At 42.2% G+C, this 27,764-nt stretch overlaps 1 protein-coding gene across 1 annotated transcript in view; it reads right to left on the bottom strand.

Annotated features, from left to right (window-relative positions):
• Positions 1–27,764, bottom strand: part of CACHD1 (cache domain containing 1) — a 217,030-nt gene that overhangs the window by 45,844 nt on the left and 143,422 nt on the right. Inside the window, exons 5-8 of the mRNA XM_007460077.1 lie at positions 15,429–15,555; positions 12,494–12,638; positions 11,411–11,627; positions 4,691–4,840 (exon numbers count right to left, since the gene is read on the bottom strand). Of these exons, the coding sequence (XP_007460139.1) occupies positions 4,691–4,840; positions 11,411–11,627; positions 12,494–12,638; positions 15,429–15,555 (639 nt within the window). The remainder of the gene's footprint in view (positions 1–4,690; positions 4,841–11,410; positions 11,628–12,493; positions 12,639–15,428; positions 15,556–27,764) is intronic.

The following is a 27,764-nucleotide window of genomic DNA, read 5'->3' as shown; positions in this document are numbered from 1 at the left end:
TCCTGCTGATGAACAAAGCTGGAGGCGTGATCTTTCCTCAAATAGTCAAGAGGGCAAAGGAATTCTTCAAAAGGCAATGATGAAAAACACATGAGTAAATAAAGGAACCCCATCCAGCGAGGATGTTCTTCCCTTAAAGTTTAATTATAAAATTTAAATTATTTTTCTGCATTTAATATTTGAAAGCAAAAGTAATGATTAACAAGTTTGCATTTAATTTAAATTAGTAGATGAAGTTGTAAGAGTTTTAAAGGATAGAGGTTTACCATTTCATTTCTTACCTCTTTGCCTATTAAACACTTGCCAAAGTCTCATGCAACTAAATGCAAGAATTATGGATTGTATTGAGTGGTGTCTCCAAACCCTGTTTCTTTAAGCTCATTTTAATTACAAATGTTTTCATGCTTTATATTGTTAGGATAATACTGGATTTGATTTATTTAGTATACTTTTTTTATGTTTAGAGTTTTAAAATTTTTGTAAAAGATTCAGGCATACTGGGCTGAATTGTTCTACAACATCTGTAATCTATAGCACAAAAATAAATTTAATAAACCTTTTTTAAAATTTTGGTTTGCTATTGTTGGAACACAGTCAATAGGATTAGTAACTGGTCCCATATGGGTACCATTGTAAACAAATTCAAATGATTTCAGTCACTACTGAGATTCTACCAATGAGTTTTAAAAAGGTTTTGCCTCATGTTCTTGAACTGCTTAGTCATTAAAAATATCTGGAGTTCATGGTTCACCTACCTTAAGTGACTTTATCATTTCTAAATAGGAAGTATATATACTTCTAGCCTTGTAAGTCCATTTCTAAAGTCACGGCAAGATCTAATGGATATAATTTCTTTCTTCACCCGCTGTATGTAAATAATCTGGATTTTGCTCCACTCAGGCAATGCTAAAGTTTGAATCAGATTATTGTTGCCTTTGCTTGACACAGAATTCACATGGGAGGTGAGTGGTAAAAGACACTCACCTCCCATGTCTGGGAGTAAAAGACAACACAGAAGACGTGATTGATCCCTGATCTTACACCCTTGATAAACTCACAGGGGTGAGTGATAAAAGGAGACAACTTCAAGGCAATAAACACATTTCCTTTCTTTGTCATGCACTGCATGGCTCTTTCAAAATGTACAAGAAAAGTAACAAACAGGAACATCTACTAGACAAAGAAGCACAGTACAGGATATCAAAGATTGGGTTACTTAATGTCACTCCACTTTTTAATGTCACTCCATCATGAAATGTTATGCAGGGGTGGCAGTAGAGTCAGTAGGGCGGCAGCCTGGATTATTCTATCATCAATGTGGTCATGCTGGAAACTACATTTCCCACAATCCCCTTTCTTCTATGCTTCCAGGTTAAAGGTGGCCAAAAGTGAAGTGTTGTAAGATTTAAGAGGTGAAGAGAGAGATGTTAAGAGACAGACATCGAGGAAACAGAATGTTCCAGTTCGTCCCACTCTTCTGCTCTGTGTTCAGTTCCCTTTCCCAACTGCTGGCATACTCACCAAGGGCAACCCCACTCCAGATGCTTCACTGAGAATTCACAGGGGTAGCAGCCATGAAGAGCCAACAACCTCTCATAGACTTCTACACCAGACCTCCTAAGCAGTCTTCCGTGTTCCTAGCCTCCAGAAATCCCTGCAAGTTCCAACTTGTTCACCCAGACCAGAGCTGGTTAATAACCTTTGAGTTGTCATTTCCTCTTTTTGCATCTTTACTCATCCAGTTTCCCCCCATAATTGTGTACACTCTTCTTTTTTTTAATTGGAGTATAGTTGATTTACAATATTGTGCTGGTTTCAGGGGTACAGCAAAGTGATTCAGTTATATACATATATATTTTTCAGATTATTTTCCATTATAATGAATATAGTTCCCTGTGTTATACAGTAAATCCTTGTTGCTTATCTATTTTATGTATAGTAGTTTCTATTTGTTAATCCCATACTCCTAATTTATCCCTCCCCCCCCAGGCCCTTTCCCCTTTGGTGTGTTTTCTATGTCTGTGAGTCTGTTTCTGTTTTATATATAGGTATGTATTATATATATAATACATAATATATATGTATAATTTTTTAAGATTCTACACATAAGTGATCTCATATTTGTCTTTCTTTGTCTACTTCACTTAGTATAATATCCTCTAGGTTCATCCATGTTGCTGCAAATGACAATATTTCATTCTTTTTATGGCTGAGAAATATTCCATTGTATATATACACCAAATCTTTTTTTTCTTTTAAACATCTTTATCGGAGTATAACTGCTTTACAATGGTGTGTTAGTTTCTGCTGTATAACAAAGTGAATCAGCTATACATATACATATGTTCCCATATCTCCTCCCTCCTGCGTCTCCCTCCCACCCTCCCTATCCCACCCCTCTAGGTGGTCACAAAGCACCGAGCTGATCTCCCTGTGCTATGAGGCTGCTTCCCACTAGCTATCTGTTTTACATTTGGTAGTGCATATATGTCCATGCCACTCTCTCACTTTGTCCCAGCTTACCCTTCCCCCTCTCTGTGTCCTCAAGTCCATTCTCTATGTCTGCATCTTTATTCCTGTCCTGCCCCTAGGTTCTTCAGAACCTTTTTTTTTTTTTTTTTAGATTCCATATATATTACACCACATCTTCTTAAACTAATCATCTGTTGATGGGCACTTGGGTTGTTTCCATGGCTTGGCTATTATAAATAGTGCTGCTATGAACATTGGGGTGCATGTATCTTCTTGAATTAGAGTTTTTGTCTTTTCCAGATATAAACCTAGGAGTGTGATTGCTAGATCATATGGTAGGACAAGTCTTAGTTTTTTAAGGAACTTCCATATTGTTTTCCATAGTGGCTGTACCAATTTACATTCCCACCAACAGTATACACTCTTATTCTGATAATAAATTTGTTGTGCCAGAATTTTCATAGTGACTCTGCTTCCCTATTTGAATTGACAGAGTTAAGGGAATGTGTCAACCCTCGTGAACAATGTTCAGAGATATCTCTCAGAGAGGTGGAAAACTTGCAATGAGGACATATTTCAGGCTAGATTAAGGGGGAGAAAGAGAAAAGATGAGAATAGTTAGAGGGAAGTAACCAGAAGTTTCAAAGAATGGAATTATCAGGGGCACAGCAAGAGCACAAGATACTCCAGTGGGAAGATCTAGGAACAGTGAAGAGATGGGTGACAGCAAGAAAATTTCTTTACTCAGTATCTGCCTGGAAAGCCCTTCAAATTGAATGGAAAAGACATGATCACTTCCTTTTATGTTTCCTTACTCCTGTACTATTGCATTTAATTCATCTGCCTTGTCTGTCTTCTTCACTGGGTCAAGGGCTTCCTGAAGACAGAGATATTGTGTACTACAGCTCTAAGACCTCAGTGTACTATGTTGTATATGGCACATGCTCAATAAACACAACATATCTTGTATATTTATTATCACAGCAATCCTATGAAGACTTTGTTCTTTTCATTTTACAGATAAAACTGAGGCCCTCAAGAGATTAAGTAATTTGCCATAAGCCACATGGCTAGCAAATGGAGACTGAAACTGAGAACATCTAGACACCATCCCCTGCGTTCTTCCATGTGTATGCAGTCCACAAAAATATCTGCAAAAAAATCATGCTGACCAAAACACAGATTCCTGGACCCCATCTAAGAGGGTCTGAGTACAAATCTGTAGATACTGCCTGGGAGTCTGCATTTAAAAAATGAGTCTCTAATATATCCTTATCCTATTAAAATATGAGAACCAGTGTCCCTAAAGCCACCTGGTTCTGCATGGAAATCTGAAAGTGGATAGGGGAGATAAAAGCCCATAGGTGGGAAGGGCTGCTGGATCAAGACATGCTCTCTTAAAAACAAGAGAATGGGGCCACTTTGAACACTGAGGAAAAGGGACCCAAAGAAGAGGACGAAGAGCTGTGTATTAACAAGTGGGAGGGACATGACACAGCAGAAAGGCTGGAAAATTGGGCTTTCATCAGACTGGAGGATGGCTAAATTGCTGAAGGAAAAATAATGGGTATTTCCTCAGATTTGCTAGTTTACTAAACCCTCTCACATATTGTCTGATTTAATAGCAACACAATCAACCTTAATGAGCACCTAGCAAGTGCCGGGCACCGTCCTGGGTGCCTACCATACGTCGGGGTTAGTCTTCACAATAACCCTGTCAAGTAGATAATTCTCATTTCCAATGACACAGCTAAGGAAGGGGAGGTGGAGAAAGTGTCACAAGAGGCTCCAGGTAGTGATTCCGCAGGGAAATGTGATATTCACGGTCCTGGTTATACAGAAGAATCTAGGTCAGTACTTCAGCTTCCTGCTCTTAAATCAATGAGATAAGTTAATAACCTCTATGCAGTATCAAAATCCAAGAATATGAGGAGAAGTGAAAAAAATGGAGCTGTACAGAATCCTGTGCAAGACCACATAACTGGTGACGGTTTAGAAATGAGCAGCTGGCCGGAGAGAGAGATGGAGAGACAGGGACATCCTAACACACACCCTGAGTAGCCATGGGAGGTAGAGAAAGACAGGCTTGGGAAGGAATCTGCTTCTCATACCCTTCATCAAAGCACCCTGTGATGGTTCTTCGTTATTTTTTTTGAAAGCAGCATGCACTTAGACAGAACTTTCATCTGAAAGAAAAGAATCTCGAAACACTACCTACCGTTCATGAGGGCATAGGTGAGAATCATTACGGAGTTGTTTAGAAAGCTATTTTCTTCACTGATGACACGGAGAGTCGCCTTTTTATCTTCTTCTGAAGAGTCCTTTGATGTAATGCCAGCAGACAGGTAAATGATGACCATGTCTGTATCTAAACAAAAACATGAAAACTGAAAGTTACATCGGAGTCTGGCTAAAGGCAGCTACTCAGTTTCTCTTTCACTGGCCTTTCCTGCCTTGAGGACCTGCCCGGTCCACCGTTCCTACTCCCGCCTGTCTGATGCCGGGCTTTCGTCTTCTTGCCTCCACTGCTCTTGCATCCTGCCCGTGGTGGGCCATGAGGCCTCATTTACCCAGTGTCAGGGAAGGAGATGTTCCTAATGAGTTTACCAGATCGAAGGTGTGTTCCTTTAGGCATCTATGGTTGTGGTAATTTAGCCATACTAAAAGGACATCTTTCCTGCCTTCTGAAATGGAGGATTCAGAACCTGATTTACCTTTTCCTTAGTGTCTCAGGGTCTTCCCCAGGAACACACATTTTTGGGGGGACTAGGCTTTACAAAAAAAAATTATTTATTTTTATTTGTTTGGCTCCGCCGGGTCTTAGTTGCAGCACACGGACTCTTTGTGGCTGCATGAGGGATCTTCGTTGAGGTACGTGGGATCTTTAGTTGCGGCATGCAGGATCTTTTAGTTGTGGCATGTGGGATCTAGTTCCCTGACCAGAAATCGAACCCAGGCCCCCTGCATTGGCAGTGTGGAGTCTTAACCACTGGACCACCAGGAACGTCCCAGGACTAGGCTTTAAAATGGTGGTTCTGCCAAGGACTCCTGAGACATGTAAGGTTATCTGTCTCTATGCCAGGTAGTGCCAAAAACATTTTTGTTTTAAAACTCACCAGTATAGGAGAGCAATAAAAGCATGGACATAGGAGCCAGGTTGCTTGTGTTCACATCCCAGCTGTGCCACTTTCAAGCTGTGTCTGGGTTGTTTCAGGCAGATTTCCTAACCTTTCTACACCTAAATGTCCTTATCTACAACAACATGGGGATAATGACAGTATTTATTTCACAGGGTTGCTGTGAGGATCAACTGGTTAATTTAAGAATGAAAGCCAGACTTCCCTGGTGGCACAGTGGTTAAGAATCTGCCTGCTAATGCAGGGGCCACAGGTTCGATCCTTGGTCCGGGAAGATCCCACGTGCTACGGAGCAACTAAGCCCGTGAGCCACAACTACTGAGCCCGCATACTGCAACTACTGAACCCGCAGGCTGCAACTACTGAGGCCCATGCAGCTCGAGCCTGTGCTCCACAAGAGAAGCCACTGCAATGAGAAGCCCGTGCACCACAAGAGAGTAGCCTCCGCTCGCTGCAACTAGAGAAAGCCCGCACGCAGCCAAAAAATTTATTTTTTGGCCCAATGTAGCCAATAAATAAATAAATAAATAAAAATTAAATGTTAAAAAAAAAAGAACGTTAAAAAAAAAGGGTCAATTACAGTTTAAAAAAAGAGTGAAAGCCAAAGGGTGATGGTAAATAGAGGATAAAAGAGAAAAGAAGGAAACCTCAACACAAACAAAACAAAAACGAAACCCTCGCATTGGCCTGAAGCAGCACCTATGACTCTAGAGTAAATTGACTCTCCAACCAGGGCTAATGATTGGGAAGTCATTTTAGCTCAGGGTGAAAACTTCTTTCAAGTGGATTTACTCAAAAATAAAAGTGGTGCATTTCCTACCACTAAAGATGCAGAGGCTGAACGATGGCTTTAATGGAGGAAGGGAAGTAAGCCAGCTGGATTTTTATACTGTCTTTTTAATCTGAGATTCGCTGATTCAATATCTATTTTTAAGACAACCTACACAGACGTTTACCTTTTTATTGAGAAATAATGATTGATACGCTATATGCTTAATTCTTCAGGTTTTTATGGTTGTCATTTATCTGAGATTGCTTTATAGTTACTGGGGTAGGCAACCTCCAGGTTGGTCCCCCAATGATCTCACTTCCTGATATTCACATCCCTGTGTGGTCTCCCTTTGAATGTGGACTAGATTTAATGACCGGCTTCTTGTGAACCGAATGCAGCAGAGGTCACAGGGTGTCAAGAGATGGATTAGGTTACAGAAAGACAGTGGCTTCCACCTGTGTGCTCTCTCTCAGGGAAGCCAGAGAGCATGTTGTGAGCTAACCCATGGAGAGGCAAGGTACTGAGGCCTTCAGAATCGAATCTGCCAGCAACCATGTCAGTGAACTTAGAAGCAGACCTTTCTCAAGTTGAACTATGAGATGACAGCAGCTGTGGACAACAGTTTAACTGTAACCTCATGAGATACCTTTAGCCAGAGGCACCCAACCATGCTGTGCCCCGATTCCTGACCTACAGACACTGAGATAATAAATGTTTATTGCCTTAAGCCAGTGAGTGTTGGGTAATTTATTACCCAGGAATAGATAATTTAAAAAACTATCCTAACAATTATGAGGGTACAATGACAGAATTTTCTTCCATTTGTAAATTTCCATTTTAGACTCTGCAACATCCTTTATTATGCAGAATTGAATAATTACTACTAAGACTTAATATATAAGCAAGTCTTAAAGCTAATTTTGATGCTTGAGCAATTCTCGAATAAATATTAACTGCAAATTTAAATTACATATTTTTTCATCAGAAATTAAGATATGAAAGCTGATGCAAAAAAATATCATAAGCTAGGGAATATCCCTGTCTTAAACTAGATGTCAATCTTTTTCCAGTGTTGAAAATACAGTCCTGTAAATTATTTTTTTTAGGATGCTGAACAGCTCACTTAAACTTCAGACTGGAAAATACTACTTGACCCTAGCAGGTAGAATACAGATATACCATGAAGCTAACAAACCATCGCCCTGTGGTTTGTCATTTATGTGTGATAAATTCCTGGACACCTGTAAGACTGACCTAAAACGAACTCTTGAATTTTCTTACTTGGCTTTATGATTCTGGATAAAACACGCTGTCACTGAGAGCTGGTTTTAGGCACAGGTCCACAACTGGAAAACCAGAAGGGCCTGCAGCCTGCAGCTCCTTTAGTCGCCAAGCGTATTTTCTTTCCGTCCCAACAATAAGACGTACACTCTGCAAGCATCCTCACTGTCTCTGGCCAGCCCCTGACTCTACTCCTGCCCTATCCTTAGGCAAAATTGAGTTATTTTTCTATTTTTAGAATCAGACCTGCCAAATTTGGTCTGATTTATTGTTTTACTTACTAGGATATCCCCTCTCTAGTTGCTCATGGGAACATTAAGCCTTGTGATTAGTAATGTTAGGGATGAGTAACTATAGGGACTTGGGGCAGGGCAAAGACATAGCATGTACCTGGAAGAAAATGCAACCCTCTCCATTTGACAAGTCCCTGTCTAAGCCACCAGCATTCCTTCGGGTCAGTATCAAAGCGGGGAGAACAACTCAAATTTGGGCTTTGCCCATGCCATTAGATTCCCACTCCTAGCCATCCTATTCCTTCTGCTACAAAATGACCCTCCTCAACCAGTTATCCCCCAGACAAACCCAGAACAAACAATCCAAATGTGTCGATGGTATCAGTTACACATCTACCATGGGACTGAAAAAGAGCCGGCACTGGATAAAAGTTTTAGATTTCCTGATTAGTACAAAGCAAATTAGGACAAAGCCACCATGATATATGCCATGTGGTTTCTGTTCATATGAACACCAATGTGGGGCAGATACTTTACTGTCATTCACAGACTAATCCTTACAATAACCCTACAGGGTAGGCTCATTGGAATAATCCTATCCCACTGCCTTCAAACAGTGCCAGGTATAAAGTAGATGCTAAATAATTGCCTGTGGAGTGAAAACAAGTAATGATGTAGAGTACAAGCTCCTATGAGGAGTACATAGACCCCTCACCATGCTTTAGCCAAGGCTACTAATGGTCCTTGACCGTCTTTGGGCTTGGGGTCAACTTAGGATGTCTAGGGTATCCGCTCTCCTTTAGCCAGAGCTAGAAGGCTTTTTCTTTTTTTAAATATATATATGTATATTTTTTTAATGTGGACCATTTTTAAAGTCTTGATTGAATTTGTTACAATATTGCTTCCATTTTTTATGTTTTGGTTTTCTGGCCACAAGGCATGTGGGATCTTAGCTCCCCAGCCAGGGACCGAACCCGTACCCCCTGCATTGGAAGGCGAAATCTTTAACCACTGGACTGCCAGGGAAGTCCCCAGAGCTAGAAGTCTTGAAGGAAACAGAATATCATAATAACCACAGCTAATATTTATTTAATATTTATGATGGAGCCCTGGATCTTATTATCACACCCAGTTTGCAGATGGGGAAACCAGACCTGGAGAAATCAAATAATTCACACAAGTTTAGAAAAATTTCAGAGTAGGAATTTGAACACACACTGGTTGAAATTCAAAACCCACATACTTAACCACTGTGCAACATTGCTGGAGAGCAGCTCAAACCTCTCCTTAATAAACTGGGTAATACTAATTCCTGAAGTGTTTCTTTATGCAATCTAATTTGGGTTCTTTTTTCTTTGAACTGCCAGTAGAAGATGTAAAGTGGAGGCCTGTGAGCTAAACTTTAGAAACATCTTACTTGGCCTAAAAAAGACTCCTCTGAGCATTTAGAAAAAAGACATCAAAATGTGTCCAAATCTGTGACGGTCACTCTTCTTTCCATGTTTTCGCTCGCCAACATTAAGAAAACCCCCCAAAACCCAAAGGAGAAACGTTTCCTGTCAAAGCAGTCTTCTGCTAATGTGCGGGGCAGGAAGGTTTGTAAGAAGAGGTTTAATGAGGTCTCTATTCACAGTTTTAAAGCTGGAACAAATGACAACATTTGAAAATGAAGGGGTTTCACATAAAAATCCAGGGACAGGCATTCCTGCAAGGCAACGAGAGGCTAAACAGAAGAGCAGCTGTCTTCTTGATGGAGCATGCGCCCTCTAGCTTCCTGTGCTCCCCAAACAATCCTCATTACCTTACCTCGAGCTCACTTGACACACTCACTGCCTGGCTGCTGCCAGTATAACATTTCTCTCCATTACTTAAACAGTGTAATCATCATCGAAATTGGACTTCATCTCTAAAGATGGTTTGATGACTGAAGAATCGAGTAAAAAGAGCACATCTGGTGAGGAATGCTGACAGCCGGACGGCAGCTGGTAAATGGCATCCACAGGTGAATGGCATTGACTAACTAGCCAATCTGTCTTGAATACTTGAGAGGTCAGCCTTATCCTTTGGCCTTATTGAACTATGGACAACTTTACACTCAGCCATCCTATAATATTGATCTGTGGATAGCTGGTGCTTGCCAAGGCTGGCAGGCAAAATTCTAAGATGACCCCAATGACCCCCACCCTTGTATGACTCCCTCCTCTTGAGTGTGGGCATGACCCACACTGTTGCTTCTGGCCAACAGAATATGGCTAAGGTGATGGGATATCATTCTTGTGACTGTGCTATATATTTGGCAAAGATGGAGGGATTCTACAGACGTAATTAAGGTCTTAATAAGCTAACCATGAGGGAGAGTAATCTGTTTAAATCAAAAGGGAGAGTAAGCCTGATTAGGTTAGACAAGGCCTTTAAAAGAGGGTCCAAGCCTTCCCCAAAGTCAGGGGATGAAGAAAAGATGCTGTCCTCCTGGCCTTGAAGAAACAAGTACACATGAGTTTCACAACTGCAAAGAAATGAATTCTGCCAACCACTGAGCTTGGAAGAGGACTCTAACCCTCAATGAATCCACAGACTTGGCTGACACCTAGAAATACAGCCTTGTGCAGTCCTAAACAGAGAAGCAGCTCAGCAACTCACGGACTCCTGACCCACAGAAACTGTGAGATAATAAACTGTGAGATAACAATACACAGAAACATAAAACTGATACGCCATTTACCGTCATTAGCTGTAATAATTACAGTAGCTTCTGTCTTTCAAGGGACCACCATGTGCCAGGCACTAAGTTGTGCATTTATCAATGTGGTCTTAGTTTTAATGCAGACACACTGAAGAGCTTGAAAATATATTCTTTAAATTTATCTCAGTAGGATACGTTCATTGAAAAAAACAACCTACAAACAGATTTTCATATATAAAAGAGAAAACAACATAGATTCCTTTCAGTAGTTTTGAAGCATGTATCTTATTTCAAATATCCTTCCCTTTACTTTAGCATGCATCCTAATTCCAGATTTTCTTTAACACATGAAAATTAAATTAGAGTGTCTTTGTACATTTGAAGGGTTGTGCTCATCTAAATGACAGCTGGTTAGAAGAAGGAAGGATCGAGGCAAGAATTCCGGCTGCCCAGTTTCTGAGCATATGCGCACAAGCAGACAGCCACTCTAAGTCACTGAGGACGAGAGGCTGACAATTAGCATCAAAAAGGATGTGGATATTCTCCTGGGAAATAAACGGGGATATGTTCCTAATAAAGGAGCAGGAAGAAGAGGCTCAGGGAGTAAAGAAATCGTGCAGACTGAGTACCTTTGATTGGAAAAGATGAGAAAATCTAGTAAGATCCTAGTATTAGATGACCATTATGACAACACAAGAAATTTTTATCCCGTCAATTTAGAAAAAAATCCCTCTAGACATAGTTATGTGATCAATTTACAATATATTTCTATTGCCATCCTCTATCTGTTAGTTTATGAGCAACTAATTTATTAGTGAGCAAAGGTACTTACTTGCTTGGAACTTGGTGCTGTTGTTGGTGCTTCGAATCAGCTGAAATGCCTTTTGAAATCCCACTGCGTGCTGGGTAGGGCTGTCCAAAGACTTGACGCTGCTGACGAAGGTGGACATTTTCCTTTTTGTCTCACTGGTGGCTGGAGACAGGAATGTCTTATAGCACTGGTCAAGTGAGCAAGTCCTGACGGTGTCTGCCACAGTCAGCATGGAGATCTGGAGGGGAAAACAAACAGACAAACAGACCTTGTTATTCTGCCAGGGAAAGGTTTTCTACATTTCAGAAGAGCGCCCAAAGTGACAAGTCCTACAGAACAGTTTTGGAGAGTTTAAAAAGAAATGCCTAGAGGCATCAACCTATGAAATTTGAAGATTAGTTAAGGATTGGTAAGGGACAGGGACCCTAGAATTTGGCTTTTGTTCCAAGATGAAGTCAGCAGTATGGTGTTCATCTAGAACATTAAAAACAGTATTTCGCACACATAAAAATCTTGGCAAGTACTATCGTCTGGCTTCTCTGACTGGAGGTGGCGGTGAGGGTAAAGGCATAGGGTGTGTGTTTTAAACAACTAGATTAGTGAGTAAAACCTTAGGAGGTGGAAAAGTCAAAATGATGAAGCAGAAAATGTCTACAGGCAATAGATTATCAATAGTTGTAAACACGCCTATCTCTGAGGTATCCTAGAGATTAGTAAACCTCTAGCAGCCTTCTTTTCTCCCTTGCCTCCCATCAATCTTGAGATAAAGACAAGTCATCCACCAGTGTCCAAGCCCTAGCCTTGTTCCTCCTTAGTATAATTTCCAGTGTGAAAGTCACAGCTAATTAGAAGTCTAGGCAGGGCCATTAAGGAAGTGCAAGACTCAGTTTGGTGGGGATGGTTTTATAAAGAGATTTGGAACCAGGGTTGGCAGCTGCTTCCTTAAATACTAGAATAAAAACTACAGCACTCTCTTTTCTCAAAGTCATTTTTAAAGGTGGACTGAAAAATACATATCATAAAACATAAAGTACTTTTAAAAAGGTATTCAAGAAAGACCCAATGCCAATGGGGTGGGGGTGGGGTCACTGGGGTCATCATCACCTTATCGTGTTCATCGATGGCGCTGAGGATGACCTGGGCAGCGTCCTTGGCAATCTGAAGCTGGGTGTCTGTGACGGAAGCCCCGTGGTCCAGGATCACTACTATGTGCTTTGACTGCGGCCGGACAGTGGAGACGTAGATAGGTCTAGAATGGGGAGAAGCTCTCTGGGGTCAGTCCTGGTTTAGAGTAAAGGCCTCAACCTAACACAGCTATGAGTGCTACATATGGGCAAGCACGCTGGCCTCCCTGTGTTTCTGGGGGGTTGGCACAAGGATGGAGAGACCAGCACGGAACGAGAAACTATTCTGGTGCAATGAAAACAACACCTCAAGACAACAGTGTGCATCTGCAGAACAGGGATTGGTGTCTTCTGCCTTCCAAAGATTAAAGCAACCGGGAGAAGGATTTGAGAAGCAAAGCCTTCGGAAGGCTGGCTTTTTCAGCATATGTGAAAGCCCACCCTCCCTGGAAGTGGAACTGGTGGCCCCCCCGGGCGGCAGAGACAGAATAGCAGGGAGAAAAAAGTCCACCAGCCAGTGCGGGGTCCTCTGCAGATTTAGAGTGGGGCTTGGCTAAAACGGAGGCAGCCTGTCATCTGTGAGCACGCTGAGCAGTTTTGAATAGCTGGTCTGGTTTCTCTCTCCCCAGACAAAAGCCACTGCTAGGAGGGCCCTTTTCCTTTCTGTACTGAAACAATTTACACAGGTCAGCCACCAAAAGGCCCCTTATCCGAGCATTTAAAACTGTGCCATCAGATTTGTCCAAGCCAGTGATAGCCACTCTTCTTGCCAGGTTTTTGTTTGCCAACATTAAGAAAAGGGGTGGAGGTGGGGGGAACTCCAAAGGAGAAGTGCCTCCCACCAAAGCAACCTTCTGCTAGTGTGCGGTGCAGGCAGGTTTGTGAGAAGAGGCTTAATGAGGTCTCTATTCACAGTTTTAAAGCTGGAACAAATTAGAGGGAGCTTAAGAGAGCAAATCAGCCTCGAGAGAATTCTCTCCTTTATCGACACCCCTAAAACACTAGAGTTTTCTGTGAAATGTTAGATGCCAGTTGAGTCACAAAAGCCTGGGCACAAATTAAGAAATACAGGCAAAGTACCAAAAAAACTCAAAATTGGGCCAAGTTTACACTAATTGTTCTCAAGCCAAAAGTCCTACATTAATACTAAAGCACTACTATATTTTCACTAGTCAATACCATTCAGCCAAGTAGGGAAATTGGATAAAAAAAATCCAAGAGCGGTGGCTACAGAAGTGAAAGAGGCAACAGAAAATAAGGAAATCTGTCTATCCCAACACTGACAACCATGTCGAATACTGAACTTTTAAGTCCTCCAAGCTAGATGAGTAGATTTTTTTTTTTAAATGACATACCCCCTCCTTTCCAATTCAACTCAACATAAATGAAGAGCAGAATATGTGTTCACACTGTCACAATAAATTGTTAAAAACTGCTTTACTGGGATACATAAATAGCAGCATTATATGTACAATCTGGGGCGGTCCTCATAGTACAATTGGCTCCTTTCTGATATGCTCTGCAAACCCACTCCACACTTCAAAGGATGTGGAGACCTTGCAAAAGCCTCAGAGGTGAGAGAACAGGTCAAGAGACGGCGACAGCAATCTACAAGGAGAGGAACTCAGATTACTTAGTCAAGGGAACAGAGGCTTGAGGATTGATTTAATGCGTATTTAGGGTAGAGATTCGTGAAACCTCCCAAGTGTAGGTGAATGCTGATTTGTGACAAGGTGCTGCTTTTCCTTTTGGACCATCCCTCACAGGTGATTCATTAAAAGCAGAATGCCATCTAATCTATCTTCTTAGAAGTAAATGAGAATTAGATGATTTATGATGTCTTTGGCCTCTCCTGAGAGATGAGCCAGACTAGAACCCAAGGTCATGGATTCTGGAACAGTCTCCAAGGTGCTCAAGTCTTCACCATGCTGTCTAGGGAGGGAACGGAAGAAACCATACAAATGATACAAATGTCCTTCTAGGAAAAGCACAGAAGTAGTATTTTCCTTGGGGAAAACTTTAGATACAATTTACTTATTTTTTTCTTCCAGTTGTATTGAGATGTACTTGACATACAGCACTGTATAAGTTTAAGGTGTACAGCATAATGATTTGACTTACATACATCATGAAGTGATCACAATAAGTTTAACGAATAGATATAATTTAAAACAAAGATGGAAAGAAGCTAAATTGGTGGTTTAGTCTCAAAAAACGTGGCATGAAAAGCAGGCATCTTGCACTAGTTCCAGAAGTTCTGGCATCAAACATCTAACACTGCAAAAGGGAAACTGTGGGGATTAAAAAGGAAAGTATCTTTGCCTAAGGGGTTCTGTAAATTGATGAGTGCTGTCCTAGAAATTATCTCACCATTACCGCACTTCTAGCTAAGTGGTAGCATCTCAAGTCATTTCCTGAGAAAAGCAGCATGTTAAGGACCCTCGATCCAGTGTTTTCTGGACAACCTTAAGACTTCTAGTAGCTGAGATTTGCATGTAAATTTCAAAAGGATGGCCAAGCATGTTATCACAGAAAGGAAAGCTGAGAATCACAAACTCTATTCTGAGATATGCTGTAAAGTCTTCTAGCGCTGCCCTTGAGAGAAGGTATTATCATTTGTCTCTCAATGAAGGTGTCTGAAACTCAAAACAGACTGGGTGCTTCAAAATTTTTTATTTCTTAATAAATACCTTGTTTTACTTGGCTTGTTAGATAGTTCTGAAAAAGTTCCAGGCTTCATCATTTGCCTTCCCAGGCATTTCTACACCCACATAGGTTAAATAATGAAATCATTTCAGGATAAGTTTCTGAAACCACAGTTTGGAGGCAGAGCTGTGTGTATGAATGGGGAGTCTATATTTTATACAGATTACTCTTAAGCAGTAATTAAAACTTTGGCAAGCAAGTCAACCTACCTACTGCGATGCTCATAGCTGCCCTTACACCGGAACTTGTGTGCTGGGAAAACAGTGAAAATTCCTTCTTCTGAACTGAAATACTGCCACTTAATTCCAGGGTTGGATTTCAGGTTGTCTGCAAGAACTGGAGGAGTGGGGAAAAAGACATATATAACCAACAAATCCACAGGTGCATGCAGGCACTGTGCCTCAGGCATCTGTTTTGCATAAATGGTTTGTACTATGAAGAAATCCCAGTAGGTATAAGGCTGTAAATTTTCGACTCAACATTTTCTTTCTGTCCCTTAAAAAAATACCCCATGAATAGAAAATGTAATGAATGTTTCAGTCAAGTGAAGCAATCACTCTTAACATTGTACGGTGACACTATATGTCGTGAATTATTTTTTCGGCATAAATGATTCATTTGCATTAATTTCTCTCCTCACTGGGCTGGTCTCTGTTAAGCCAGTGTATACTTGCTGGCTTAGGGTATATTCTCTAACTGTGGAAAACAGTAATATTAATAGGCTAGTCTCCCGAGGGACTAGACCTGTGACCTTGACCTTGTTCACTTCACAATGAGGGAAACAGCATCGATAGTACTTGAAAAATGAGAACCACAATCATTCAGGAAGAGCTTACAGAATGATTCCAACATGGCAGCACTGGAATAGAGGCCTTCCCTCACGTTATCTCATCTAATCCATAAAACAACCCTAGGATGAAGGTGGCATTATTATTTTTTAACACCTTTATTGGAGTATAATTGCTTTAAAATGGTGTGAGTTTCTGCTTTATAACAAAGTGAACCATCTATACATATACATATATCCCCATATCTCCACCCTCTTGCGTCTCCCTCCCACCCTCCCTATCCTACCCCTCTAGGTGGTCACAAAGCAGAAGCTGGTATTATTATTCCCTACTTTGGAGTTGAGAAAATATGCTTACAGAGCTTAAGCAAATTGGCTGAGGACCAATTTGTCAGGAACTGGCTGAGCTGGGATTCAAATCTGGGTGTCCTGGCTCCCGTGTTCTTTACATCAGTTGGTGTTACCTCCCTTCCTAAGTGTACTGCATCCCTGCCACTGGTTTGCAGCTGGGGTGGCAGCCACCTTACTGTGTGCAATACTGTCCCGAAAACTCCATGAAGTCTCTCTCTTCTCTGATGCCCCTCCACTCTACTCCACACCACCTCATTTATGTATTATACACTACTATGTGTAGGGTACTGCTTTACATGTTGCAAGAGATACAAAGATGAGCAGAAAACAAGCCCTCCTGTAATAAGCAATACATCAGAAGAATTATATAGAGGGAAATGGAGAAAAACAAGAAAGCATGAGATGTATTTGGCAAAAAAATATATACATATATAAAGCTCTGAATGCCACAGAGCCATCCTTTTTTTTTTTTTTTTTCTCCTTTGGCCGTGCCTTGCAGCATGTGGGAATCTTATTCCTCAGACCAAGGATCGAACCCACACCCCTTGCAGTGGAAATGTGAAGTCTTAACCACTGGACTACCAGGGAAGTCCCCAACACATGGCCATCCTTTAGTCTTGCTTGGGGGTCAGCAAGCTTCTGTAAAGGGCCAGGTGGTCAGTGATTCTGGCTTTGCAGACCATATGGTCTCTGTTCCAACTACCCAACAACTGCCTTGTGGTGCAAAAGCAGCCACAGACATCCATAAAGGAATGTGTGGGTGTGTTCAATCAAAGCGAATTTGAGAACATCAATGGCAAGCCCAGTTTGGGCAGTGGTCCTCCAACCACGCTGTGTAAAATGTACTATGTGGAGGCCTTCAAAAATGTTCAGCAGTTACTCTGTCCAACACACACCGAGGAGCTATAGCACGCTGTAGCCTCACACAAACCCTAGGAGTAAACAGTTATTAACCCCAAGTTACAGATGAGGAAACAGGCTGAGAGAGGTTTGTTGACTTGCTTGAGGTTTCACAGTGGACAAGAAGGGAGTTAAGCCAGTGTATGACCACAACACCCATCCCCTCTCTCAACTCTGCCAGCCAGCCTTATCAAGGTCATCACCTGGACTCAGGCGACCACTCTCTCTCCGGGGACCAATGCTGACGTGAGTGCATGTAAACACGGAAGAGGGTTTTTCTCTGCCTTGTCTCCTGGGAGTCTGAAGCTCAACCTTGATCTCATATTAGCACTTTTCTCCAGGCAGCCCTGCCAACCCAGCAATAAAAAGGCAAACACTGCCTTTGGGAGAAAGGAAAGCTCGGTGACCTCATTTAAAAGTAACATCTGTAACAATAAACAGGCTACAGTGAGACTATTAAAAGGGGAGCCAAGGAGAGCAAGAATGTTTTAAAAATAAATCAGAATTCACATAGTGCGTGATACATTTAGTCTCACCACAAAAGATCATTCTGGTTCCATTCCAGCACTAGAGTCTAAGTATCGGGCAAGGTTCCTCAAACCCTCCTGCTGAGAACTCCTTTGGTATCTGATTAAATTTCATCTGTTATTCAGCACTAGCAGAAGATGATGGCTATGATGGTAATGAGGACCCCAGGGCCCAGAAGCCATCAATCTATCATTGTGGTGTGCACCCCAGGCAGGCCCCTCCTGACATAGAGGTCGAGGTGGATGATAGCCCTACTATCTATGCAGAGAACCCAGAGGGGTCTTCCCCCATTCATAGGAGTCAGTTAGGCGTTCTGACAACTGGATCACTTGGGCTGGGGTCCCACACACTCACTCCTTCCTCAGAAATGCTGGAAGCTGTCCAGGAAGAAAAGCTGGGCAGACGCCCAACCTGTGAGCCCACGATGCACAGTGCTAGGCTTTAAGTTATCAACAGGCAGGGTCTGTATCTGTCTAAACTGCTCTGCACACTGATCTCAGACTGGCACACGTGAAGGAGGCAATGAATGTTTTTTCCTCACTGGAGCTGAACCCGAACTCCAGGACAGAAGTTCATCACACCCTCTGACATCCTCCAGCATTTTACCTCTTCCCACCTTCTAGCTAGAATTACTGTTCTAACAGGAAACTATTCGATCCTCCATCCCTAGACTCAAAGATCCTTGAGGGTGAGATCTATATCTGAGCCTTGTCTGTTACCCCTGAAGCAGAGATTCCCAGTACTTTTCACATCAAGGCGCACACTCTGAGTGATATCTGCAGCATACAGACTGGGAAGATCTGCATGGAAGCACTATTTCTCGAATGTTTTGATACTTTTGTTTGATAAATTCTAAAATCTTACTTTCCTCTAATGCCAAATCCAATTAAACGTAAATTAAATAGAGAGCAATGATTAAATAAATCAATATAGAGCAATCATAATTCTAAATATGTTTAAAAATGATAAACACTCCCTTCTCCCAACACTACTGCTAATGCAACCAGTACAAAAATAGGTAAATGGGGCTTCCCTGGTGGCGCAGTGGATGAGAGTCCCCCTGCCGATGCAGGGGACACGGGTTCGTGCCCCGGTCTGGGAAGATCCCACATGCCGCGGAGCAGCTGGGCCCGTGAGCCATGGCCGCTGAGCCTGCGCGTCCAGAGCCTGTGCTCCGTAACGGGAGAGGCCACAACAGTGAGAGGCCTGCGTACCGCAAAAAAAAAAAAAAAAAAAGGTAAATGGAGAGAGAAAAAGCCTGCTTGTCGGATGATTTCACGGGACTATACATGTCAAAACATATCAACTGTATATGCTAAACATGTGAAGTTTATTAGATGTCAATTATTCCTCAATAAAGTTGATTTGATAATAGTGCAAATTTATCGAGCATCACACAAACTAGTTTTATACACAGTTTGATGTTTTATAAAGACTCTATGAGTTTGCTCTTATACCCATTTTACAGATAAAGAACTAACTTGCTCAGAGTCATAAGGGCAGAGTCATGATTTGACCTAGGTGTCTGCCTCCAAAGTCCTGGCTCTTTCCAGAACACTGTAGTGTTTCTACATGTCCATAGATACATGCTGAATGAATTGGCACTGAATAGATAAAAAACGAACTGAGTACTTCTTGAGAGGAAGAATAAATATATAAATAGGTTGATAGTTCTCAATCAGAATAATCAGTTGCATCAGTTTGTAAATATACAGTGTAAATAAATACAATTAAGGAGACACTTGACTCCTTAAGGAACAATTTCAAAATTGAAATAAGACATAAGGCTAAAGTGAGCATTTAATCTTGTGAGAAAAAACAAACTGCTGAACTGCTAAAACTGGCACACACCAGCTGGGAGTCCAATGTCATGGGCTTTACCATTCACCCCACAGGCTGGTCTACCTGGAAAATGGCAGAGACACAAGCTACAGCTTGGAAGGTAGAGTCGACGGTAATTACAGCACTCAGAACTGTGCGTAAGGTCAAACAATAGTGTACTTTATTTTATTTTATTTTTTTTGCGGTACGCGGGCCTCTCACTGTTGTGGCCTCTCCTGTTGCAGAGCACAGGCTCTGGACGCGCAGGCTCAGCGGCCATGGCTCACGGGCCCAGCCGCTCCGCGGCATGTGGGATCTTCCCGGACCGGGGCACGAACCCGTGTCCCCTGCATCGGCAGGCAGACTCTCAGCCACTGCGCCACCAGGGAAGCCCCCAATAGTGTATTTTAGATAATAAAGGGAGTTTTTATTTGAGAGAGAAACTATAGCGCTGACAGCTCTTAATTATTTTGTAGGTGCTCAACTGGTTAGAGATGTGAGCCTGATGTGTCTTTTTCTTTCACTGTCAAATTGAGCAGGCATAAGAAAGCCATTTGGACACGGGCCCGGTGCTATTTTGCACTTTTTACTTAATTCAGGTTGGCTCTTAGGAACTAGAAGGGATACCCTGGTAAATCAGACGGACTGGGAATAAGCAGCCATGGGTTAAAGTGCCATCTCTGACTGGCAAGCTCTCTGACCTTCAGTTTAACTTTCTATCCAGTATCCAAAGGCATCTTTCTAAAATGGAAATCAAATCCCACCACTGATTTGCTTAAAACTGTTCAAAGGTTTCCCACATAATCATGTCTAGTATTAAATCCAACCCCATCAAGCCCTGTACCATTTGGTCCCTTCCTACTCCCCAGGCTCACCTTTCCCCTTTTCAACTCACTACCTTGTACATCGAGAGCTATTTCCTTTTAGTTCTGTAAATATGCCAATCTTTTTGCAATGGAATAACTCTTCACCTTCTCAGAGAGACCTTCCCTGACCACCCTCCATTATTATCCTCCCTTAGAGCATCAAGTATTTTCCGTCATAGGAAATTTTTGCCATAGATGGCAAAAATTGGTAAGTTCGGTGTATTTATTTCTGCCGCTATTTGTTTTGTGTCTCTCATGCAGAGGAGCTGTCAGTCCCAGGAGGGCAGGGGCCAAGTCAATTTTGTTCATCACATTCCCTGGCCCTGGCACAAGCCCAGTTTTTAGGAAGCACTCAGTCAGTATTTGCTGAGTGAATCAGTGAATGATGATGTTGGCCAAGGCGTGTGATTTCACAGTCTCCACATCTGTAAAGTAATAGATTTGGACAAGATGTTTCCAAAGACCCTTTAGAAACCCAGAGAAAAGTGGTAAGAGGGCAAAGAATGAAGGTCAATAGGAAGGAAGTACATGGATTTACAACTAGAGAGAAAGAGCTTTTATCAAGTTTATGAAAGCAAAAAGGAAGAGCATTCTCACTTCCTATTCGCTTAGAAGCTGTAGGTCAGTACTATGAGATTGTTAATAGTGATTCAATACTTTGCAAAATGTCCAAACAGTACCAAGAAACATTTAAATGAGAATGATAGAGAAAACTTAATATTGGCCTTTAAAGGACGTGGAGCTCCCTGTGATGGCTCCTGTTTCTTTAAAGGCAAAGCCTCTCCATCCCCTTCAACAACTGACTATTTCTCACTTACACGTCCTATGCTAATTATAAGTGAAGACCAAGAATTTTGCCATACCCATTGGCTTATTTTTTCTTTGACAAACTGTCATCAGATAAGCAGCTGAAAAACCGTGCCTTTCCTCTTTCTAGGCATAGCATTCCTGTCTATTGGGTCTCAAGATCCACCTGCACACAGTGTACTGAACTGTCTGTGGATAATTCTAACATATGGGTCCCAGATTCCACAGTCCCCAAATATTTTCCTTCCAATTTTATCATCTACATCTGACTAGTTCTTATGTCATTGGCCTCTCCAGTCAAAACAAAACCAACCACGTCCCCAAACTCCTTGCCTGCCTTCTTTAATGCTTAACCCACCAGGCCAATGAGAAAGAGCTGGATTATGAACCGCCTGTATTTGGGCTGTGACTTTCCCAATAGCATTATCCAGCGGAAGTAGGGACAAAGGGAAACAGAAAAGCCTGTGTAACAGAAAGCCTGTGCTCCCACTTCGAGGAAATCTGGGCTTCCCGATGCCCAGCCCAACACCGCTCAGCAAAGCACACAGAGCTATCTACTTCCCACAGCTTGCTAAATGTAAAATACAGGAGCTGTCCTAAGCACACAGAGGTGCAGACACACAGAAACACACATACTTTCCTAACAGACCAGAAATTACATAGCACCTTTCAGTAATACTCTGTGCAATTGCAATCGTTTTGGAGCGAAGTAAAATAAATGAACATCCTGAGGACTCCAAACAAAATTTCTGGCGTTATACCCTATCACACCTTTCCAATTCCTACTCCTTGCTCACATCCTGAGTATCGTTTTACCACGTATTCTGGAGGGACCATATTTCATGGATACTGTGTATGCTGCTCCAGAAGGGGCAAGCATATTGAGTGTTTGACCACGTACCAGGCACTTTGCAAGGTCTTTTATTTATATTATCTCAGTTAATTCTTTTTTTTTTTTTTTTGCGGTACGCAGGCCTCTCACTGCTGTGGCCTCTCCCGCTGTGGAGCACAGGCTCCGGATGCGCAGGCCCAGCGGCCATGGCTCACGGGCCCAGCCGCTCCGCGGCATGCGGGATCCTCCCGGACCGGGGCAGGAACCCGCGTCCCCCGCATCGGCAGGCGGACTCTCAACCACTGCGCCACCAGGGAAGCCCTCAGTTGATCCTTACAACAACTCTATGAGGTGGGTTTTATTTATTATTCAGGAAACCAAGGCATATAGAGGTTAATTTTCCCAAGTAACAGCTAGCAAGAGCCAGAATGTGGAGGTTTACCAAAGCGATACTGTTATTATCATTTTATAGCTAAGGATATTCTGGCTCAAAGGGAGGAGTTACTTAAGCTTTGGGCCTGGAATAGGATCCGGGCCACACAGTCCTCTGATTCTTCCACTAAAGCCCATTGTCGAAGTTAGGTTAATGGCAGCTGACCCAGCCATCTCATTGTATTTACTTTAGTGTAATACTAAGGAGAGGACATCCACAAATCTCTGATTCTGTTCCAAGCTCACAATTCATCATGTCCATTCTAAGCTAATTACATAAGGTAAAATAACCAGTCCATTCTGTCCTTGATTCTGTTGAGGCAGCTTGGTCATGGGCTCAGATCATCCAGAACAAATTTCTGGGGCAATCCAAAATCAGCACAGGATCCACTGCTCTACCCTCTTCCTTTCTCAGAGACCATTCCCAGAGGACCCAAAGGTCAAGGTAGTTTCCAAACACTCATGGAAAGAATAAGAGAAAATTAACAGAGATGGAGTTCTCAAACCTGGCTGATCATGGCAATCAGCTTTTGAAGCCTACAGATTCCCAAGCTTTACCAAGCCAACATTCTGATTCACTAGGTCTGGGTCGGGGGCCAAAGGATAGGCATTTTTGACAAAGCACTTCAGGTGACCCCGATGATCAGCCAGGTTTGGGACAACTCAACCAAGATGTTAAACTCCATTGTCCTGTCCATTTCCTTAGCTTCACTTGCTTCTTAGACTCTCTCTCTCTCTCTCTCTGTCTTTGGCATATAAATATTTTCAAGTTGCTCTAACTTAAAAAACTATTATCTACAGAACCATCCCTAAATCCTACCCCTTCCTAAGTTATCAGTGACCTTTCACCTTTTCTCTGCCAATCAGTCAGTAACCTTTCAACTTTCTCTGCTGTGGACAGTGGTCTCCACGGACTCTCTGCTTCTTGCCATCCCATTAACCACTCATCTTGGATGAGGCCATGCTTGCTTAGGCCATGGCCCCTCTCCACGACCCCTCCCACTTTTGGACGACCTAGTCTACTTCCAGTTTTCTCTTTTCCCAGGCTAACTACTCTTCTATCCGTTCTTCACAAAGCTCTCTTGCCTGCCCTGCTTAACGTCTGTCAGCTGCTTGACTTCAAGCTAAGAAACAAATCAAAACAAAAACCAAACCAAACCCAAAGCAAACTCCTCAGACTGATATACAAGGCCCATTAAAATCTGGCTTAGTGCTACCTTCATTTTCCGTTACTTATTATTCCCTCCTCCACGGTGTCCGCACATTCCACAGATTCTGAAATGGGAAATGTGTTTGCTACAAGCACGTCACCTAATTCCTATTGTCTTCTAAGACTCAACTCAACCTCACAATTTGGGTCAAGTGCCCCAGGCTTACCTTTATCATGACAGCATTTAGCACTGCATCACGACCATTTGTCTGTTGATTTTTCTCCTCATTCCTAGTGCCCTCAACACACATAGGACAAGGTTGTGAGCTCTCTGAGGGGAGAAATTCTGTCTTAATTACCCTGGTGTGTGCCACAGTAACTACGGTAAAGCTTTCCCCTGAGAGAAGCTTGTTATGAGAGAGAGAGATAGAGTCAGGGTTGGTTCTGATCTCAAGCTTTGGTGAGGAAGAAAATGAAGCTGCTGCTAACTAACATATGGAACATGGGCTGGGGAGGAAGTTTGGGTGGGAAGAGAGAAGGTGATAGGTTTAGTTAAAAGAGATTGAAGTGTTATTAGGCAGAATACAGCAATGGGGAGAAATCCCTTCATCTTAAGCAGTCCGCTGTAAGGAGCACATTGGACAATGAGTCAGGACATGTATGTTGAGTCACATCAATACCAACAATTTGTTGTTTGACTTTAGGTAGATCGGTTAATATATCCTATCTAGTTTAGGTAGTTAGGCTTGTTTCTCATCTATAATATTGAGTAAACATTTTTCCTTGGTATCCATGGTAAGACTAAGACAAAAGTACGTAGTGGTGTATGAGGTACCAAGGAACAATGGACTGATTTTCTTGTGTGCATTGCATGTTTGAAATCACCGGTTAGTTTCATGTAAATAATACTATTCATCTGGATAGTCTGTCTCTATACCTAAGACATTTATATGTGCTGATTTGCTGTCAAGCTAAGAAAGCCAGGCCTCACTTATAGCACATCACGACTACATTCTTCTCTTCACTAAGGTCCTTCCAAAAGTCTCGGTTACTCCACTACAAAGAAGAGACAACACAAGTACAAAGGAAATCCTAGTTCTATTCATTCATTTATTCATTCAATAAGCATTTACTGTGTACCTGCTACGGGTAAAGCACTGGATTGAGCACCTGGCATACAAAAAATAAATTAAAAGGAATAGAGCATCAAACAGTTGTTCAATATAAAAAAAATTTAAAATCCTATAATAAGAATGTACCATAGAATAAAGTAATGAAGAGTTGTAGCTGGGCCAACACAACTCTGAAGGGTCACCCCAGCCTCTAAGCTCCCCTGGGGGTGGCTGAGGACTCCACTGAGGCTGGATCTCAGCCCATCTTCCCCTACTGCTCAATCCTGCTTCCTTCCCTTTCCCCGCAGACTGCCAACCTCCATCTCCGAGTCTGCCTCCTGGTAAACCCAACCTGCTACAACAGACAAGGAATTCTTACCGAACAAGAGCAAAGTATGGAGGAGTAATAGAAACTGGAGATTTGAAGCAATGAAAGGGATTCCCTGAGGATACAGCTCAGAGGGCTTAAGGAAGAGGAGCAGAAGATGAATTTTAAAGGCTTCTACCTTCATCTTAGAGGTAAACTATCAGAGGTTTTTGAGAAATGAAGTTACAGAGCAGATACTTTCAGAATACCTACAGTGTGCAGGATATACTGAAAATGAGAAAGAGTAGGAGAAAGGAAAACTTTTGGGAGGTGGTTTCTACATTCATTCATCTTCTAGAAAGGCAATGAAGATTTAAGTTTCTGGTACTGGAGTGAAGAAAACAAAGGGGATTCAAGACACACCTTTGAACTATGGAATCTAAGCCAAGTTTCCTTTCAATGAAAAGGGTAACAAGGGACTTCCCTGGTGGCGCAGTGGTTAAGACTCTGCCCTCCCAATGCAGTGGGGCCGGGTTTGATACATGGTCAGGGAACTAGATCCCACATGCATGCTGCAACTAAGAGTTCGCATGCCACACTAAGGAGCCCTCGAGCCTCAACTAAGGAGCCCTTGAGCCTCAACTAAGGAGCCCACCTGCCACAACTAAGACCCGGCACAACCAAATAAATATTAAAAAAAAAGATAACGAGAGCTACATTCCCACTGGATGTGATGAGAAGGAAGAGGAACACACAGGTAAATGCCGAGCCAGGTGTCTTGTACATAGTAAATACTCGGCAAATATTCATTCTCTCACACTCTCATTTGGTCAAAACTGTTAAAGCCTGAAGTACTGGGTAGAAAAAGGCAAGGAAGAATTCCCAGTGTAACCAGGAGAGGGGTACCCAGATTGGGGAGTAAGTTTAGAGGAAAGTGTTCTTGTTTGTTCGACTGTTTTAAATTTTGAGGTAGCTACAGGATAATCATGGAGAGATGTGTCCCCTGAAGTTGGTTCCTCAATAAATAAACTCAGACACAGGCCAGGGCTGGAGCCAGAGATCTAGAATTGAGTAGCATGTGGTAGGAGTGGGAGTACCGCATAAATCGAGAACATTCAGGGAGATAACACTCAGCGAGCAGAGGGAGGTGGTGAAGAGAGGACTCGTGGGGACACATGCACTTTAGGGAAAAGGAGCTCAAGAAGGATGAAAAGGCCTGGACAGAGAAGTCCGGGGATAAATGGCACAGGACAATTTTACAGGAACTAAGGATTACAGAGTTTCAAAAAAGAAGCTTACATGCCAAATGTTATATAGCGGTCAAGTGAAACTAGAGGGGGTCCCTTGAGATCCTCCAGGGAGCAATGATATAGTGAAAACCTGGGACAGTCTAAATGTTGAACTAGATTGGTTGATTCAACAATGTTACACAATTACACACTGCTACAATGATAGAGATGTATATTTATTTACATAGACACAGAAGAATGTCCAGAATACATTTGCTAAGTAAAAAAACAAACAAACAACAAAAAACCAGGCTGTATCCATTATGATCACAGGTATTATGGAAAGAGTATATATATACTCTTTCCATAACGAATATATGTGGCTAATAAAATCTTCTGAAATCAGTGTAATAGGGTTGTTGTGAGAAACTATAAGATGAGACTTCAAAGTAGCTCACAATATAGGAATTGAGCTTGAAGGGGAAGCAAGGTGAAGAAAAGGGCCCTCTGTTTGTGTACTTAATTTTGTGTATATACATACGTACACCCACATACATGAATGTAAATGGAACCATATAACCTCAAGAATCTAGATTTCTCAGTGACTGAATAGTTTTTTAGATGTTATAAAAATAATTACCAATCTTTTATAATACTAAAATGCAATCATGAAGCTGGAGTAATTAGGCATTAAAAAAAGCCCCTAGAAATTCCTAGTTTTGTTGATTTTTGTTCTTTTATTATAGATAGAACACAGCTTTACACTGCATTGGTATTAGCATTTTTTTTTTTTTTTGCAGTACGCGGGCCTCTCACTGCTGTGGCCTCTCCCAGGTGGAGCACAGGCTCCAGACACGCAGGCTCAGCGGCCATGGCTCACGGGCCCAGCCGCTCCGCGGCATGTGGGATCCTCCTGCACTGGGGCACGAACCTGTGTCCCCTGCATCGGCAGGAGGACCCCCAACCACTGCGCCACCAGGGAAGCCTGGTATTAGCATTTTTAATAGATAGTTTTCAAGCTATTTTAAAGAAAAGTGAAAAACCTACAGCACGGAGCCAATCTTTGTCATTCACAGAAGGAAGCAATGAAGCCATTGCAATTAACACGGTCCATAGCCGCCAGTGCCCACCTGTACCTCCTGCAGTATTTCCTGCTGTAACGTGACTTATAAACGCCTCTTTCACCCCGTGAATCCTGTTTCTCAATGAAGACAGCAATGTGACCAAGATCGAAGTTTGCAACTTCAAATGCTCTTTAAATCAAATACAATAAAGAAAGTCCAGACACCTTTTCTTCTGGCGAGAAAGACTAACTCCCACTTCCACTCTCACCTCAACTGCGTAACTCAAGAGAGCAAGAGGCAACTTTCCTTGGACTCTTCAAATAAACTCTCTTTAGGGATCAGGCTACGCACAAGAAAAT

Source organism: Lipotes vexillifer, unplaced genomic scaffold (assembly GCF_000442215.2).
Source record: "Lipotes vexillifer unplaced genomic scaffold, Lipotes_vexillifer_v1.1 scaffold134, whole genome shotgun sequence".
In the NCBI taxonomy this organism is placed as follows: Eukaryota; Metazoa; Chordata; class Mammalia; order Artiodactyla; family Lipotidae; genus Lipotes; species Lipotes vexillifer.
The sequence above is the reverse complement of the archived record's forward strand: the minus strand, read 5'-3'. Positions and strand labels throughout refer to the sequence as shown.